At 41.6% G+C, this 17,500-nt stretch overlaps 1 protein-coding gene across 1 annotated transcript in view; it reads right to left on the reverse strand.

The window, feature by feature from the left end:
• LOC119599467 (sex determination protein fruitless-like) overlaps positions 1-15,789 on the reverse strand; it is a 42,672-nt gene extending 26,883 nt beyond the window's left edge. Inside the window, 1 exon segment of the mRNA XM_037949256.1 lies at positions 15,066-15,789. Coding sequence (XP_037805184.1) covers positions 15,066-15,144 — 79 coding nt within the window. The 5' untranslated portion in view covers positions 15,145-15,789.
• Positions 15,790-17,500: the final 1,711 nt, after the last annotated feature.

The following is a 17,500-nucleotide window of genomic DNA, read 5'->3' on the forward strand; positions in this document are numbered from 1 at the left end:
GGGGTTACGAGCGTGGACAGTTTTTTTCCCGTGGCTTAAAAGTAATTATATACAGCGTTTAGACGTGTGTGGGTTATGGCAAAAAAATAAATAAATAAAAATTATATCTTCAGTGTCTAGTGTATGACATGAAAGGAAAAGAAACAACAACAACAACAACAAAAAACTAGAATAAAAAAAAATGTGATATCAAAAATGGATTCTGTATCAAAGCTCGAGTGTTGTAACCACTAATATCTTAATGTACAAGCCGTGAATAGGCCTTGCGATTTTCAATGACTTGGCTAACCGTCACTTTTGTGAAGGCCCCCAAAATGCCTACATTCTCTCTCTCTCTCTCTGTCTGTCTCATACTCTCTCTGTCTCTCTCTCTCTCTCTCTCTCTCTCTCTCTCTCTCTCTCTCTCTCTCTCTCTCTCTCTCTCTCTCTCTCTTTCTCTCTCTCCCTCTCTATCTATCTATCTATCTTTATAATCCACCTACCTATTTATCTATCTACATACCCATCTACCGATTTATATTTCCATCCCTTTTACTTCATCCAGCCTTCCCTTATTACATTTTCCACCCATTTCTTCGAAACATAATCCTGCCCCCCCCCTCTACCCCCCCCTCTTTAATTTCTGCTTATCTTCCAGGAAGGGAAAGGGAGGGGGGGAGATCTGGAAAGGAAGAGGAGGGGAAGGGGGAGGTGGTAGGAGGAAAGGGATAAAGAGAAAAGCGGAAAAAAAGAAAAGGGAATTATAGCACGGTCTTTCAGGCTTCCGGCAACAGACTTCCTTCCCCGCTAAAAGAAGTCGACTACGTAGGCCCATACAAACTTCTTGGAACCCTATCCCCGCCAGGAGTCGAGTTGCCAAACGTTTATTTTGCAGCCACGCCCTTCATTTTTGTTCGTTTTTTTTTTTCTTTTTTCCTTTTTTTTTACGTCGGTGTTTCTCCCGGATATGATTCATTTATGTTTATTTTTCATCCGCGTTTTGTTCTTTATATATATATATATTTTTTTTCATTTTCCCCGGCGTTAGGATTGCCAAAATAAGGCTAAATAGATGGAAGTCGGTCCACGAATACCGATCTTGACGCAAGGGAGGCCGCGTATAAACCCGTACGCGAGTTATGTGGAATACGGAGCCGAGGGAGCGTGAGTGCAAAGGCCCACGCAGCGTTGCCGATGGCGCAGGCCCAGCGACGCACTCCCCCCTCCCCCTCCCCCAAGCCTAACCCCCCCCCCCCCCTGTGACGACGTTGTGTAGGGGAGTCATGCAATGCCATAAGAAATGCGACCGAACTGCCATTTTCCTTCTCGGTCTCGCTTTTGCCGTCTCTGTCTCTCTGTCTCTCAGTCTATCGCTCTTCTCTGCGTCTCTCTATCTCTCGCTCTCTTTGTTTCCATTTGTGTCTGTTCATCTGTCTGTCTGTCTGCCTCTCTCTCTCTCTCTCTCTCTCTCTCTCTCTCTCTCTCTCTCTCTCTCTCTCTCTCTCTCTCTCTCTCTCTCTCTCCCCTCTCTCTCTCTCTGTCTCTCTCTCTCTCTCTCTGTTTCTCCTCTCTTCTCTCTCTCTCTCTCTCTCTCTCTCTCTCTCTCTCTCTATCCATCTATCTATCTGTCTGTCTATCTCTCTGTCCATCCATCTTCTTATCTACCTATCTATCGCAATGCTATAGTTTGGATTTCACCCTTTTCTCCGTTGTAGACACAGAAGAGAGAAGAAAAGAGAAGAAGAGAAAAGGGGAGAGGAGAACAAGGGAATAATAACTGTTAGACTGAGCGAGGGGACCTGAAGGAGGGTGGGGGGGGGGTGTCGGAGGAGAGTGGGGGGGTGAGGGGATGACGAGGAGGATGTTAGGGATGGGAAGAGAAGATAAAAGAGGAGAACGAGAGAGAGACAGGATGAACGGGGGAACAGAAGGAAGAGAAGAATGATGAAGCGGAGGAGGGGAAAGAAGGAAGAGGGGGAGAACGGGAAAAGGAAGAAAAAGAAAGATAGAGAAAAAGACAGACTTGGCAACTCCAGGCATCAAATTTTAATGATAACAGCGATAATAATCATGATGATAATTATAATTATTATTATTATTATAATAATGATAACAATAACAATAATAATAATAAAAAATAATAATAATAAAATAATAACATAATATAATAATAACAAATACAATAATAGTAATAATAAATAATAATAATAATAATAATAATAATAATATAATAATAATAAAATAATATAAAATAAATAATACAAAACTAATAATAATAATAATAATAATAAAAACATGAAGAAGAAAAAGCAGAGCAAAAAGAGAAGGAAGCAGAAGACAGAAAAGAGGAAGAAGAAGAAAGAGATGAAGAGGAAGCAGAAGAAAGCGAAGAGGAAAGCGAAGAGGAAAGCGAAGAGGAAAGCGAAGAGGAAAGCGAAGAGGAAAGCGAAGAGGAAAGCGAAGAGGAAAGCGAAGAGGAAAGCGAAGAGGAAAGCGAAGAGGAAAGAAAGGAAAGCGAAGAGGAAAGCGAAGAGGAAAGCGAAGGAAGCGAAGAGGAAGCGAAGAGGAAAGCGAAGAGGAAAGCGAAGAGGAAAGCGAAGATGAAGGCGAAGAGGAAAGCGAAGAGGAAAGCGACAGGAAGAGAAGTTCCACTGAATGACTCTTTTACGTAATCATTAACCCATTAAAGGCAGGAACAATGTCTGATATCGATCCGTATTTTAAAGAACAAAAAAAGGTCTTAAACTGTTGCTCAGCTGTTCCCAATTATCTCTCTCTCTCTCTCTCTCTCTTCCTCCTTTCTATCCTTCCTCTGTCTTCTATCTCTTCCTTATTTCCTTCTCTTTTCCCTTATGTCTATCCTTCCTCCCTTTCCCTTAGCGTTTCATCTCATTCTTTCTCTTTCTTTTAGCCTTTCTTTTCTTCCTTCTCCCCCCCTCCCTTCTCCCCCCTCCCGAATCCACCCCCAACCCATAGACTTCCCCCCCTTCCTCCCCAAGGCCTACCTCTCCCTCCCCCTCCCCCCTCCCCCCTGGGAATTCCCTCCTTGGATAAATCACGTCCAGTCCTTGGCAATCACCACAAGTTATATATCAACACGAGAATATTTATTAATAAAAAGCTAGAGAAAAAAAAAGGAGGAAAAAAAACAACAGCGCAATACCTGAACATCGACGATAAATAACTCTCCCCGCAAGACTGAAAACCCCATAGATCAACCAGTGACTTCCGCCCTTATCGACCACCCTGAAGCTATTGCTCAAACTGCATGATGATTTCGGAGAGCCCGGATCTCCTCTCTCCCGTAAGACCGACTTTAACCCAACGGAACAACGGGAATCCCGACCATCGGAACCGAATCCCGGGAGCATTGTCTTGACCCCGCGAGGCAGCCATGGTGGCGAGGCGGAAGCTATGCAACCTCCCGGCATTTTTCTCTTGAGATTAACCATAGTTTATGGGCATTAATGATAGTAATTATAGCGTAGCCGGGTAGACGCAGAGGCAGGAAGTACGTGGCGGCGGCTTCTCAGTTATCCGCATGCACAAAATGCTAGGAATCAGATGGAGGTTACAGGACGTGGGGGGTTGGCGGGCTCTCGATGCATACGGGGGGGAGGGGGGATGGGGGGGATGATGATGATGATGATGATGATGATGATGATGATGATGATGATGATGATGATGATGATGATGATGATGATGATGATGATGATGATGATGATGATGATAGATCCGGAGGGGCGAGGGAAGCAGAATTGGGACCGAGAAACCAAGGGGGATTAAATGATATTTTTACTACCTAACGCAAAAGGCGGGAAGTCTGGGGGGGGTCCAGTATAGACAAAAAGGTTAAACGTGAGGCCCCCAACCCTTTCCTCTTCCGTCCCCCCTATCCTTTGATTTATATTTTATTTTTTTTATTAATGTTATTTTGTTTTTTAGGTTTTATTATTTTTTCCTTTGCCTCCTCTTCCTTTCCCCCCCTCCTTCTCCCCCCCGATCCACCCCCCATCTTCTCCTCCCCAAAGCTCCTCTCCCCCCCTCCCCCCCCCGGGAAAGGAAAATACGTCCCAGTCTGGGGAAAAAAGGGGAAATAAAAAGAGAGGAAATTAAATTAAAAAAGGTAGAGAAAAAAAGAAAAAGGAAAAAAAAAAAAGGAAAAGGAAAAGAGATAAAAAGAAGAAGAAAAATAGAAAAGGGAAAAACCCGCCCAAAACACCGAACAAGCAAAACGAAGAGCGAACGGCCCCCCGCGAAAAACCCGAAAACCCCAAGGAACAAGGAATAGAAATGGGAGGGAGGAATAGAGGGAAGAAAAGGAAAAAAGGGAAAGGAAGAGGGGGAGGGGAAGTATGAATGGAAGTTTTGAGAAAAAGAAGGGAAAAATTGAAGTAATTAAAAAAGGAAGAGGAAAAAGCAGAAAAAAGGAAGTAGGGGGAAAAGAAGGAAAGGAAAAAAAAAAGAGGAATAAAATGGAAAGTTAGGGAGTGGGGGGGGGGTCCAAATGCATACGAGGGGAAAAAGGAGGGAGGAGAGAAGAGAAGAAGATGAGAATAAAAGAGAAAAAGAAAAGAAAAGAAAAAAAGAGAAAAATGAGAAGAGAAAAGAGAGGAAAAAAAAAAGAGAGAAGTAGAAGTTTCTTTCCCCAATAACAAATAAATAAAAATATAAATAAACAAAATAAGTGGACAGAGAAAAGTGAGGAAAAAAGGGAGTGGAAAACAAGAAGGAAGAGGAAGAAGGAGAGGAAAAAGAAAAGAAAATGAAAGGGAAAGTAAAAGTAGAAGAAGAAGAAGAAAGGAAGAAAGAAGAAGAAGAGAAGAAGAGAAAAGAAAGAAGAGAAGAAGAAGAAGAGAAGAAAAGAAGAAGAAGAAATGAGAAGAAGAAAGAAGTAGAAGTAGAAGTAGAATAGAAGTAGAATTTGAAGAAAAAGAAGAAGAAGAAGAAGAAAAAAAAAAAGAAGAGAAAAGAAAGAGAAGGGAGAAAAGAAGGAAAAAAGAAAAGAAGAGAAAGAAAAAAATAAAAGAAAAATGAAACAAAGGAAAAGGGAAAGAAGGGAAAAAGGGAAAAAAAAAAAAATGCATATCAAAAATTAAAAAAGAAGAGAGGCAAGTAAAGAAGGGAAAGACAGGGAAAAGGCAAGAAAATAATTAAATGTGTGTGTGGTGGGTGGGGGTGTGGGTGTTGGGGATGGGGGGGGGTTTGTGTGTGTGTGTGTGTTTTGTGTGTGTGTGTGTGTGTGTGTGTGGTGTGTGTGTGTGGTGTGTGTGTGTGTGGTGTGTGTTGTGTGTGGGGTGTGTGTTTTGGTGTGTGTGTGTGTGTGTGTGTGTGTGTGTCTTTACCTATATCTACATCTGTGTCTGTATCAGTTTCCCCTTTTATATCCACCTGCATCTACGTCTCCCTCTAAGAGAGCGAGCGCGTGTGCGTATATATGTTGCGGCAGTAACTGTATCCACAGAGAATGCTGAATTAAAACTTGGATACAAAGTCCCGTAGACTTAATCTCCAAGTTCTTTTCTTAAGCATTTTTCCCCAAAGGAATTATAGATCATCTGCAGCTCGATTCCCATTTTTAAGACGAATGGGGGGGGGGGGGAGGAAGGGGAATATGGTTTGAGATACAAATTAGAAAGAATTTTGTTTATAATTGTTCAATGAATGACAATCTTAAACGAAGGAGATGAAAAATTGATAAATGAATGTAATATATATATATATATATATATATATATATATATATATATATATATAAATTTATATATATAACATTCCAAACCCGAACTAACAGCGATGATGCCAATAATGAAAATTATGGTAATAATAACAATAACAATGAAAAAATTATGATAATAATAGTAATAATATTAGTAGTAGTAGTAGCAGTAAAGAAAATAACAATCATAATAATAACAATAATATTGATAATGATAATGATAGCGATAACAAATAAAAAGTGCTAATGAATAATAACAATGATGAAAATGATAATAATATTGATGATGATAAAATAATGATAACGGCAACAATAACAACAATAATAATAGTAAATATAACAGTAATAATAATAACAGTAATAGTAATGATAATAATAATAATAATAATAATAATAATAATAATAATAATAAAAACGATAATGATTATAATAATGATAACAATAACAACAACAATAACAATAACAGTATCAGAAACAATAACAACATTGCCCATAATCCTCTCACCCTACGCAAAAAAAAAAAAAAAAAAAAAAAAAATCCAGCCTTATTTCCAATCAAGAATGAGAAACTCGCAAATATTTTCGTCTTGAGGAAGCCAAGAACTCAGCTGGCGACGCGACACACGCCCCTCCGTTCCTCGCAGTACGGTCGACGTCGCTACTGCACCGTAAGGGGATCGCCGTCCTTCTCGACCTTCCCTTTGGCCGCATCAGCCGTCGCCGTCGCCAGAATCCATGCAAAATGATGGTGTGGGAACGGAAGCCGCGGCGAGTGTGTGCAACGGAGGGTGCTGTCGGTGCAATAAGTGGTCTCAGGAAGGGACAACATCTGTCATGGCCTCTGCAACAACTGGTGTACATCTTGCTACACCGACCTACCGCACGCGCTCTCTCTTTCTCTCTCGTTTCCTTTTTTTTTTTCTCCCTCTCTTTCTCTATTTTTCGTTTTTATTTCTTATTCTCTCTCGTTTTCGTTTTCTTTTCGTTCTCTTTCTCGTGCTCCCTTGCTCTCTCTCTCTCTCTCTCCTCCTCTCTTTTCTCTCCTCTTCTTCTCTCTCTCCCCTTTTCTCTCTCCCTCTCTCATCCTCTCTATCACCCTACCCACCTCTACTACTACCCATCTATCTATCTATCTATCATCTATCTATCTATCTATCTATCTATCTATTCTATCTATCTATCTACCTACCTACCAATCTTTCTCCTTCTCTCCCTCCCTTTACCTCTCGTTCATGACCAAGAACAAGAATCAAACAGAATATACACATAACAAAGAACAATAAACAATAAATCAATAAAAAACACAGACGAATGAGCAACAATAGATAAAATAAAAACAAAAATAAGCAAATGCGACAATCACTGATAACGAGCGTATCGTGAATTAATTTATCTCTCGTCTGGCCGTTTTATGCGCATATTTCATTTTTCTTGCAGATGAACAAAAACACTACACGTGAATGACGTTTTTCTTTTTTTTCTTTTTTTTAATATATATGGTTCAAGTATGTACGTGTGTTTGTTTATATTTGTAATTTTGAGAAATAGTATATTTTTTTCTTTATAATAACAACAAGAATAGCAAATAATTGACAGCAACAATTATAATGATAATGATAATAATAATGATAATATAGCAGTAATAATAATAATAATAATAATGATAATAATAATAATAATAATAATAATAATAAAATAATAATAATAATAATAATAATAATAATAATAATAATAATAATAATAATAAAAATAATAATAATAATAAAATAATAATAATAATGATAATAATAATAATAACACATGAACACATGTAAATATCTCATTTTTTTATTATATTTTTTTTATCGTTGGCATTTTCATTATTATTTTTATTAATATTGTTATTGTTAGTTATTGTTATTATTATCATTATTATTAATATTATTGTTATTGTTATCATTATTATTATCATCATAATAATAATTATTAATATTATTATCTTTATTATTATTATTATTATTCATCTTTTTTCTGTTGGAATTTTGAAAATATGTTTGTCTAGTTATCTCTCTCTCTCTCTCTCTCTCTCTCTCTCTCTCTCTCTCTCTCTCTCTTTCCCCTCTTCTCTTTTTCTCTCCTCCCCTCTCTCTCCTCTCCCTTTTTCTCCTCTCCTCTCCCCTCTCTCTCTCTCTCCCTCTCTCTCTCTCCCTCTGTCTCCTTTTTTTATCAGTTGTATGTTTGACGAAAGCGAAGGAGAGTATAAATAATACGATAGTGAGGTAAAGAGGAGAGAAAATAGTAAAAGTATGAGAAAAGGAAAAGATAAGAGGAAGAAGAAGAAGGAGAAAAAGGAAGATAATGATGATGATGAAGTGGTAGACGAAAGACAACAATAAGGAAAAAAGAAGAAGATAGAAAGGCTGGAGAAGAAGAAGAAGAAAGGAAAAAAACTGAACGAAAAGAAATGAAGAAGCCAAAAAAAAATGGAAAAAAGAAAGAAAAAAAGAAAAAAAACGAAGAAAAACAAATCTGATAAAATACGAAAGAAAGAAAGAACGAAAGTAAGATGAGAAAAAAGGAAGAACCATAGAAAATCACATAACCAAAATTCTGCAACTGCAGGTCTGCAACTGTGACCGAAAGCCTCATCGCGGCAAAGCAGAACTCAAAATAACGGAAGGCAGTTCTGCAACGATCTGCACTTGCGGTGAAGGTGCCTCTAATTGCACGTCAATTTGGCTACTTGCTGCTCTGACTGAAGAGAGTACCGTCAGTTGCATTACTCTTTAAATCTTTGCCGTATTGCTGTGGGCTGAGCGTGTGGGGGTGGGGTGGGGACGGGGGGTTGTATGTGTGGGTTTGTGTGTGTGTGTGGGGGGGGGGGGGGGGTTGTGTGTGTGTGTGTGTGTGTGTGTGTGTGTGTGTGTGTGTGTGTGTGTGTGTGTGTGTGTGTGTGTGTGTGTGTGTGTGTGTGCGCGTATGTATGTATGTATGTATGTATGTATGTATGTATGTATGTATGTATGTATGTATGTATGTATGTATGTATGTATGTATGAGCATGCATGTATACATGCATGTACGTACGCACGTATGTATTCAAGCACGCATATAAGTATACATGTATATACATATGCTAAGACACATGTATGCATTTACATTTAGCCTTAGACCTACAGAAATATATAAGAGAAACGAGACGAATAAACAGATTACAAAAGTTATAATGGAGAATTCTCACCGTCACGAGTCAGCACATATCCGGCAAAAATCAAACGGTTATTTATCAAATTCAAACTGAAACTGCTTCTCGAGATACGTTCGCGGCCGCGGTCAGTACATTCCATCCGGCATAGTTAATTATGTAAGATAATAAAACAATAGGCTATAGTGAAAGAGGTGGGGGGTGGGGGGGTGAAGAGGGGCGAAGGGGTGAAGAGGGAGGGGGGAGGAGGGGAGGTGGGGGTGAAGAGGAAGGAGAGGAGGAGGGGAGGAGGGGAGGAGGGAGGAGGGGGTGAAGAGGGAAGAGGGAGGGGAAGAAGGGGGGAGGGGAGGTTAACGCCTGTGCTGTGATCACTCAACCATATTGCTCACTAACCCTCGCACTCAAAAGCTGACAGACAGACACGCAAAATAATATTACTTCTCTCTCCCTCGCACCCTTTTCCCAACCCAAACCCGTTTTCTGTCTCACTCTTCTTAAGTAACCCCTTCTCTCTCTCTCTATCTCTATCTCCTTCGCCCCATTACATTTTCGTCTAGCCTTGGTGACTCATACGAAAATGTCTTAGGCCTATATGAATTTATAAGCAGATAGGCCTACGCTCTAAGCAGAAGCAGACACATACGTTGAGCGGCGATTCCTATATTTTTCTAAAGTAGGTTATAACCCAGCGGTCTCTGCCGGGCATCACGCGGGGCTAAAAACGGACGACTAATAACACGTCCAGCGAACTTGTCGAGTCTCGTGGCGATCGGCGTCGCTTCAGATATATATATATATATATATATATATATATATATATATATATATATATATATATATATATATATATATGTATATATGTATATATTATATATGTACATATGTATATATGTATGTATGTATGTATGTATATGTATATATACGTATATCATATCTTTCTCTTTCTTTGTTCACCGTAGAGAGGTATAAAGACAATTCGAAGGGGACAGAATGAGCGAAGGAGAGGGAAAACGAAAAGATGGATAAAGACTGAAAGAAATCCGAGCAAAAGAGAAAAAAGAAAGAAATCCACAAGAGTGCGTAGGAGGAACACCCCAAAAAAATTCAGGTGAACGAAGAGACAATGGAAGAAATGCTCTCTGCTAGGCCTATGTTGTGGGGGGGAGTGGGGGGTGGGGGAAGAGGAGGTGGGGGGGAAGTGAAAGGGTTGAGAGCGAGAGGCCGCTGGTATGCACCGACGAACGAACGAACACACGCTTAGGCCTTCGAAATGCAAGTTTTCTTTATATATTTATTTTCTCTCGTTTCTCTGTGTTCTATTTCTAACTCGTCCTCAGGAGTTGCATATGTGTTGTTGTTTCTGTTGTTTGTTTGGTTGGCGTTCCTCTTGCTTAAAAATATTTTGATAAATGAGAATTAGAAGAAAAATGATAATAATCGTACGAACAAGGAAAATGGTAATAATACCAATAGTTACAGTAATCATTATCATTATTATCATTATTATTATCATTTTATAATAATTATGATCATCATTACTACCTAAATTAGTCTTCTAAAATAAGCCTATTAGTTCAAAAGATTCAAACCGAGGAAAAAATGAAAGAAATCAATAATCGCCATCACGATATATAAACCAATAATGATCGCTCTTAACACCTTCACCATAAATTTTACTACAAATTACAAATCAATCTAACAATGAACAAAAACGTAACCATTTTCCTCCTTTTCATTATCGCATCATTATACTCAGCGCCATTTACACGTAATTTCCCTTCGAAACTAGTTTACGCGCCAAACATAAACAACAAACATAAACAAGACATAAACAACAACAAAAAAATATACCAAGGGCGTAGTGATAGTGTTACTTGCCAAGGTTTTGTGGAGGGGAAGGGGAGGGGGGGTTACGCAAAGGGGGGAGGGAGAGAGGGAGAGAAGGGGGGGGTGAGGAGAGAGAGGGGGTGGGAGGGAGAAGGAAAGGTAAGGAGGAAGGGAGGATATAAGGAAGCAGAGAAAGAGAGGAGAATAAAGAGAGGAGACAAAGACGAGACAGAGAGAGAGAAGACAAAAGACAGAGCAACAGATAGGGAAGAGAAAATATAAGAGAGAGAAAAGATAGACAGAAGACAGACAAAGAGACAGAAGAAACGAACACCGAGGGGGAGCAGACATGATGTTGGAGCTCAATACAATAAACGAAAGGAAAAAGGTAATAGAACCATGGCTACGGGATACGAGAATATAGTGCCCATCAACGAGGAGGGTACTGAGAATTCATACTTTAAACGCGCGATCAAAATAAGGCACAGGCGAGAGGCAGAGACGGCCGAATTCATCTGCAGCTTATACTGCGGTCTGTCAGATACTGCCGCGAGGCAGTGTACGAGCCGGTACTATTTAGGTTGTCTGTCGAGCTGTCTGTCTGCGTGTCTGTCTGTTGAGCTGTCTGTCTGCGTGTCTGTCTGTCGAGCTGTCTGTTTGCGTGTCTGTCTGTCGAGCTGTCTGTTTGCGTGTCTGTCTGTCGAGCTGTCTGTCGAGCTGTCTGTCTGCGTGTCTGTTTGTTCGTTTGTCTGACTTTCCGTTCGTGTGTCTACGTTTATTACGGAGTATATACACAATGAAGACGTTTAATTTTCACAGCTTGTGTGTCTTATTTGTTTATTTTGTCTGTTTGCACTTGTTTGTCTGTCTGTCTGTTCGGCCATCTGCCTGTCTGACTGTCTTCGGATTCGAGTGTATGTCAGAATCCCAAGATCCGAGGGTAGGGACATCTATTATCAATTTAATGCCTGTCTGTCTGTCTGCGTGTCTGTCTATCTGTCTGTCTGTCTGTATGTGTGTGTGTGTGTGTGTGTGTGTGTGTGTGTGTGTGTGTGTGTGTGTGTGTGTGTGTGTGTGTGTGTGTGTGTGTGTGTGTGTGTCTAACTGTCTGTGTGTCTGTCTGTCAGTCTGTCTGTGTCTATCTGTCTGTGTCTAACTGTCTGTCTGTGTGTCTGTCTGTCAGTCTGTCTGTCTGTGTGTCTGTGTGTCTGTCTGCCAGCCTACCTGCCTTCACCTACAGCCGCTTCTCCACAGGGACGAGATGCGGCTCACGGAGCAGCATTTGAGACGAGAAGCGTTACCCTTTGTCTCTAGGCCTACGTCGCCTGAAGAGCGGATATGCGCCTAGGCCTACAGTCTCTCTCCCAGGCCGGAGTGAAAGGGTTAGAGCGATCGTAATACTGGGAGGTTTTCACTGCGGGCGAGCTAACAAAGGAGCATGACTGGACATTAACTGATTCGGGTCCTGGTGTTAATATTTTTTTTTCTTGCTCTCTCTCTCTCTCTCTCTTTCTCTGTCGCTGTTTCTTAGGTGTTGTCCCTCTCTGTCTGTTTGTCTGTCTGTCTTTCTCTCTTTCTCTCTCTCTCTCTCTCTCTCTCTCTCTCTCTCTCTCTCTCTCTCTCTCTCTCTCTCTCTCTCTCTCGCCTCAACTCTCCCTTTCCCCTCCCTCTCCCCTCCTTCTCCCGCTTCCTCTCCTCTCCCTCTTAAGCTATGTTTAGCATTTCATTGTGACACCAGTAACGAGCGCCAGGCTCTCGTGGTCAGTCGTATGGTGGCAGGAGATGGTGAGTGAGTCGCTAATGGTGAGAGAAAGGTACGTGCGATATGGTGAGCTACGGTGATAAAAGCATTTCCGACGGATGTGTGCACATCGATACGCATACACACAGTATTCATTATACACATGCGTATGCACACACACACATACACGCACGCACACACACGCACGCACACATACACACACACATTCACACATTCACACACACACACACACACACACACACACACACACACACACACACACACACACACACACACACACACACACACACACACACGAAAACAAACGAACACGCCAACAAATACACCTATACATCCATAAGCAATAAAAAAGACTAAATGAATAAATGAGGGAAGAGGAAAGAGGGAGGAAAGAAGAAAGAAGGACAAAAGAGAGAGAGAGAGAGAGAGAGAGAGAGAGAGAGAGAGAGAGAGAGAGAGAGAGAGAGAGAGGGGGAGGGGAGAGAGAGGAGAGAGAGAGGAGAGAGAGAGAGCGAGAGAGAGAGAGAGAGAGAGAGAGAGAAGAGAGAGAGAGAGGAGAGTTTGAGAGGAGGCGAGAAAAAGAGAGGTAGAATACGATCGGGTCGGTAGATTTTTGGTCGGGTGAGGTTTAGGTGTTGTCCACTCTGCATGTTTGTCTGTCTGTCTTTCATCTTTTCTCTCTCGCTCGATCTCTCGACTCTCGCTCATCCGTCTACTGCTCTCTCTATCTCTCCGATTCTCTCTCCACTCGCTCAAGCATCTCCCTTCCCTCCTCCGCTCTACTCCCGCTCCTCCTTCGATCTAAGAGTTTAGGAGATTATGGACACCAGTAACGAGCGCCAGGCATCTCGTGGTAGTCGTATGGGGCGAGAGAGGTGAGAGAGTGCAGAGATGAGAGAGAAAGGACGTGCGAAGGTGAGTACGAGGATAAAAGCATTTCCGACGGATGTGGCAACGATAGAACAAAGTAGTATAACACGTATGACAACACATAAGACGCAACAGAGCAGCGACATACACAACATAGCATTCAACACGACAAAAACGACACACACAAACAGAACACACACAAGACGACACAGCACAACACACAGCAAACACAACACACACGAAAAAGAACGAGAAAATAGCACCTATACATAAGCAATAAAAAGACTAAATGAGAAAAGGGAAGAGGAAGAGGGAGGAAGAAGAAAGAAGGACAAAGAGAGAGAGAGAGAAGAGAGAGAGAGAGAGAGAGAGAGAGAGAGAGAGGACGAGGAAGATCCCTGCGCAGAGAGAGATCGACGACGACAACAGAGAGAAGAGCGCGAGTCCTCCCCTCCCCTCCCTTCCCCCCACCCCTCAACCTCGCCAATGAAACCATCCCAATGAAATTAATTCCCGGAACGATGCAACGCAGTAAATAGCGCGCTTAATTTCAACTTGATACCCCGACCGACCAGACATACATCTCTTTAAAAGGTAAACAAGCCAAATAGGATGGTTAGAGGGTTGCCAAGACAGGTAATTACAGGCCCAGTTATTTGCACTGGTAATTGCCCCGAGCAGTTGCCCCTGAGTACGGGTGGGATGCATGCATAATTGCAAAGGGAGATCCAGAGGCAGCGGCTAACCATGCGCTACTTATCATACCAGCGGGATAGGGTCGTGTGTGAATTTTCTTTACACTTTTTTCCCTTTTTTTCTCTCTTTTTATTTCTTTTTTTTATCATTTCGGATTTTTTTTTTTATCTTATTCTTACTCCTCTTTTGTTTTTTATTTCTGTCATTTCATTCATTCTTCCCTTTTTTTTCTATACCTTTACCTTCTTTTCCTTCTCTCCTTTCCATCTCTCCTTTTCTCCCCCTTTCGTTCCCCATTCTTGAACTGACACCTTAGCAATGCAAAAAATAATATAGATGAACAAATAGAACAAAAAAATAAACATCGAAATCGAAATGAAACCAAAAAGTTCAAATAAAAATGCCTTTCACGAATTTCCTTCCGCCTCCGGTTCACATCGCTCTCGCTTTCCATCTTAGGGTACAGCGGGGTGGCGTAATACTTAAGACCGCGTGGCACTGTGACTGTGGCTCTCTATTGCGACACACCTGTGGCATTGAGCACGTGCGAGGCACCCCCCCCCCCCCAACGTCCCTCGTTAAATCAGTTTCCTTTGATATTTCTCTCTCGCTCTCTCTCTCTCTCTCTCTCTCTCTCTCTCTCTCTCTATATATATATATATATATATATATATATATATATATACATACATATACACACAGAGGGAGTTAGATATACATATAAATGGGTATTTATATATGGTTATGTCTGCACGTATCTATCCATTTCTTTTTTCATCCATCTGTATGTCTGTCTATCTGTACATCTGCCATCTCTCTCTCTCTCTCTCTCTCTCTCTCTCTCTCTCTCTCTCTCTCTCTCTCTCTCTCTCTCTCTCTCTCTCTCTCTCTCTCTCTCTCGCTCTTTCCCACCCTCCCTCACTCCCTCTCTTTCCCTCCCTCCCTCACTCCCTCCCTCCCTCCCTCCCTCCCTCCCTCCCTCCACACACACAAACCCAACGCCCCCCCCTTATGCACACGACCCCTACCGAGCACAGAATCGAAGTCGCATCCACCTGGCCTCTCGCCCCCCGTCTTCTCCTCGCGTGTCCTCCGCTCGAAAGGCATCCCGGGAGCTCTCGACGAAGACACTGACGAAGGTGCACCTCCAGCCACGAAAGGATTAACTACACTGTAAGCGCAGGCGGCGGCGGCGGCGGCGGCGGCGACGGGGGAGGAGGAGGAGGAGGAGGAGAGAGAGGGTGATGCAGGCCAGAGTGATATTGACTTCCGGTGGCCGGTCGGGCAGCCTCGCCTCGCTGATGGATGCTTGAGGTCGTTCTGTCTTTTTTTTCTTTCTTTCTTTTTTTTTAAGGGGGGGGGTATCTGTCTCCAAATGTCTGTCTGGCTTTGTGTCTGTCCTTGTCTATTTGTCTCCGTTTCTCTTATTCTTCGTAGGGTGTTATTCTTTCTCCCTCCCTTTCCCTACTGTCTATCTCTCCTTTTCTATGTCTTTATCTCTCTCTCTACTTAATTATCGATCTGTCTATCTATCTATCTATCACCAGTTCACTCCCTTCATCTTCCTATCCCTCTACATATCGTTTCTCAGTCAACCTCAAAACCACCTCAAGAAAAAACAGGAAAGGCGAAAAAAACAATAAAGAGAAGAAACGAAAAAGTGAAAAAGAGAAAAAGAGAGAAAGAGAAAAAAACGATTATGAGAAGAAACGAAAAAGCGGAAAAGACAAGTGAAAAAGCGGGAAAAAAACGAAAAAGATAAGAAAAAAAGCGAAAAAAACGTAAAAGACAAAGTACGATAAAGAGGAGAAGCGAAAGGCGCCGAAAGGGAAAAGGCGAAACGAAAGGGAGGAGAGAGAAGGGAGGATGACGGAAGGAGAGTGGAATGTTGCAATGTTGCCTTCGCGCGGCCGGTGCAGTCTGATAACACGGTATAAATCAACAAAGAACTTAGCAGCTCTTCGTGTGTGTCACTGGCATATCCTCCTCATTTGTCTGATCTCTGCCAGTCCGTTTGATTGTTTGTCAGTCGCTCGGGTAGATGATTTCTATTGTCGGCTTGTTTTTCTTTTTCCATGCATCTCTGTATTTGTATTTTTCTCTCTCTTAATTTCTCTCTCTCTCTCTCTCTTTCTCTCTCTCTCTCTCTCTCTCTCTCTCTCTCTCTCTCTCTCTCTCTCTCTCTCTCTCTCTCTCTCTCTCTCTCTCTGTCAGTCTCTGTCTCTCTCTCTCTCTCTCTCTCTCTCTCTCTCTCTCTCTCTCTCGCTCTCTCTCTCTCCCTTCTTCCTTCCCTCCCTCCATCTCTCCCTCTCCCTCTCCCTTCTTCCTCCCCCCCCTCTCAGGAAATGGTTCGTGAACAGCTCGCTCGCCTCCTCCCGTTTAAGGATTGGTGTGCAGCCATTGCCCTACAGTCTACAGGAATTACATACAATTACACCTTCTAAAACGAACCATAAATCATTCAACGTCGTATTTCGATTCGGTGTTATTTTGTCTTGACGAGGATAATTGCGCTTCTCAACCGTGGGTATTTATATTCGATCTCCTTTAAGGAAGCATAAAGCAAACGGGGACACAAATATATATATAATCTATCCTCTTATGGAATGTGATTCTCATGCTATCTATCAGTGAAATGGATAGCCTCATCCTCGTTACACTTTTTTATCGATTTATCTATCTATATATCAGTCCATCTGTCTATATTTTTGCATCAACTACATTTCCCCCCCCCATTACAATGTATATACATATATATCAGTATTTTTTTTTAGTACTGAATAACTTTTGACTGCGTATGTCTGAGTCCACAGATGTAGGGGATGTATAGATGTAGAGGTTTCTGCTCCCTTATCAAACAGTTTCCGCTCCGTCATGGCATTGTTACGTCTATATCTCTCCTTCTTTCGTTTGTACAGCCATTATGATGTAGGCGGATGTGAACGAAAATAGAGCTTGCTGCAAGTCGTTTGATGCATGTAGAGAGGGAAAGTAATGATGCAAAAAGGGGGAAAAGAGAAAGAGAGAAAGGACGCAAAAGTTTCAAATCGTTTTTAACTTCTTTCTTGTCTATCTCTCTATCTCTCTCTTATTTTTTTTTTTTTCTTCTTTTGTTTGAATTATATCTATATCAGGTGCATGTTAGTAACCAACCCTCGGCCGCGTATCCTGCCCGTCTGATAAGCTGACACGGGCGGTTGCTAACGTTTGCTTCCAGATGATAACGGTTTATGCCAACAGCTTACTCACTGATCATGAACAGAATACAAAAAAGTAAATGTTAAAAGATATATATAAAATAAATATGAAGGCATTCTCGGTCTCGTTAAAAAAAAAAGATATTCCTTCCTAATAACAGTCTAATCACTGCATTTTCTTGTTCATCTTCTTTCTTTTTTTCTTGTTCTTATTTTGGCCGCAGCTGCCGAGACACTACGCGCTTGGATGACTACGCAGTTGCTTC

Source organism: Penaeus monodon, chromosome 42, assembly GCF_015228065.2.
Source record: "Penaeus monodon isolate SGIC_2016 chromosome 42, NSTDA_Pmon_1, whole genome shotgun sequence".
Taxonomy (NCBI): domain Eukaryota; kingdom Metazoa; phylum Arthropoda; class Malacostraca; order Decapoda; family Penaeidae; genus Penaeus; species Penaeus monodon.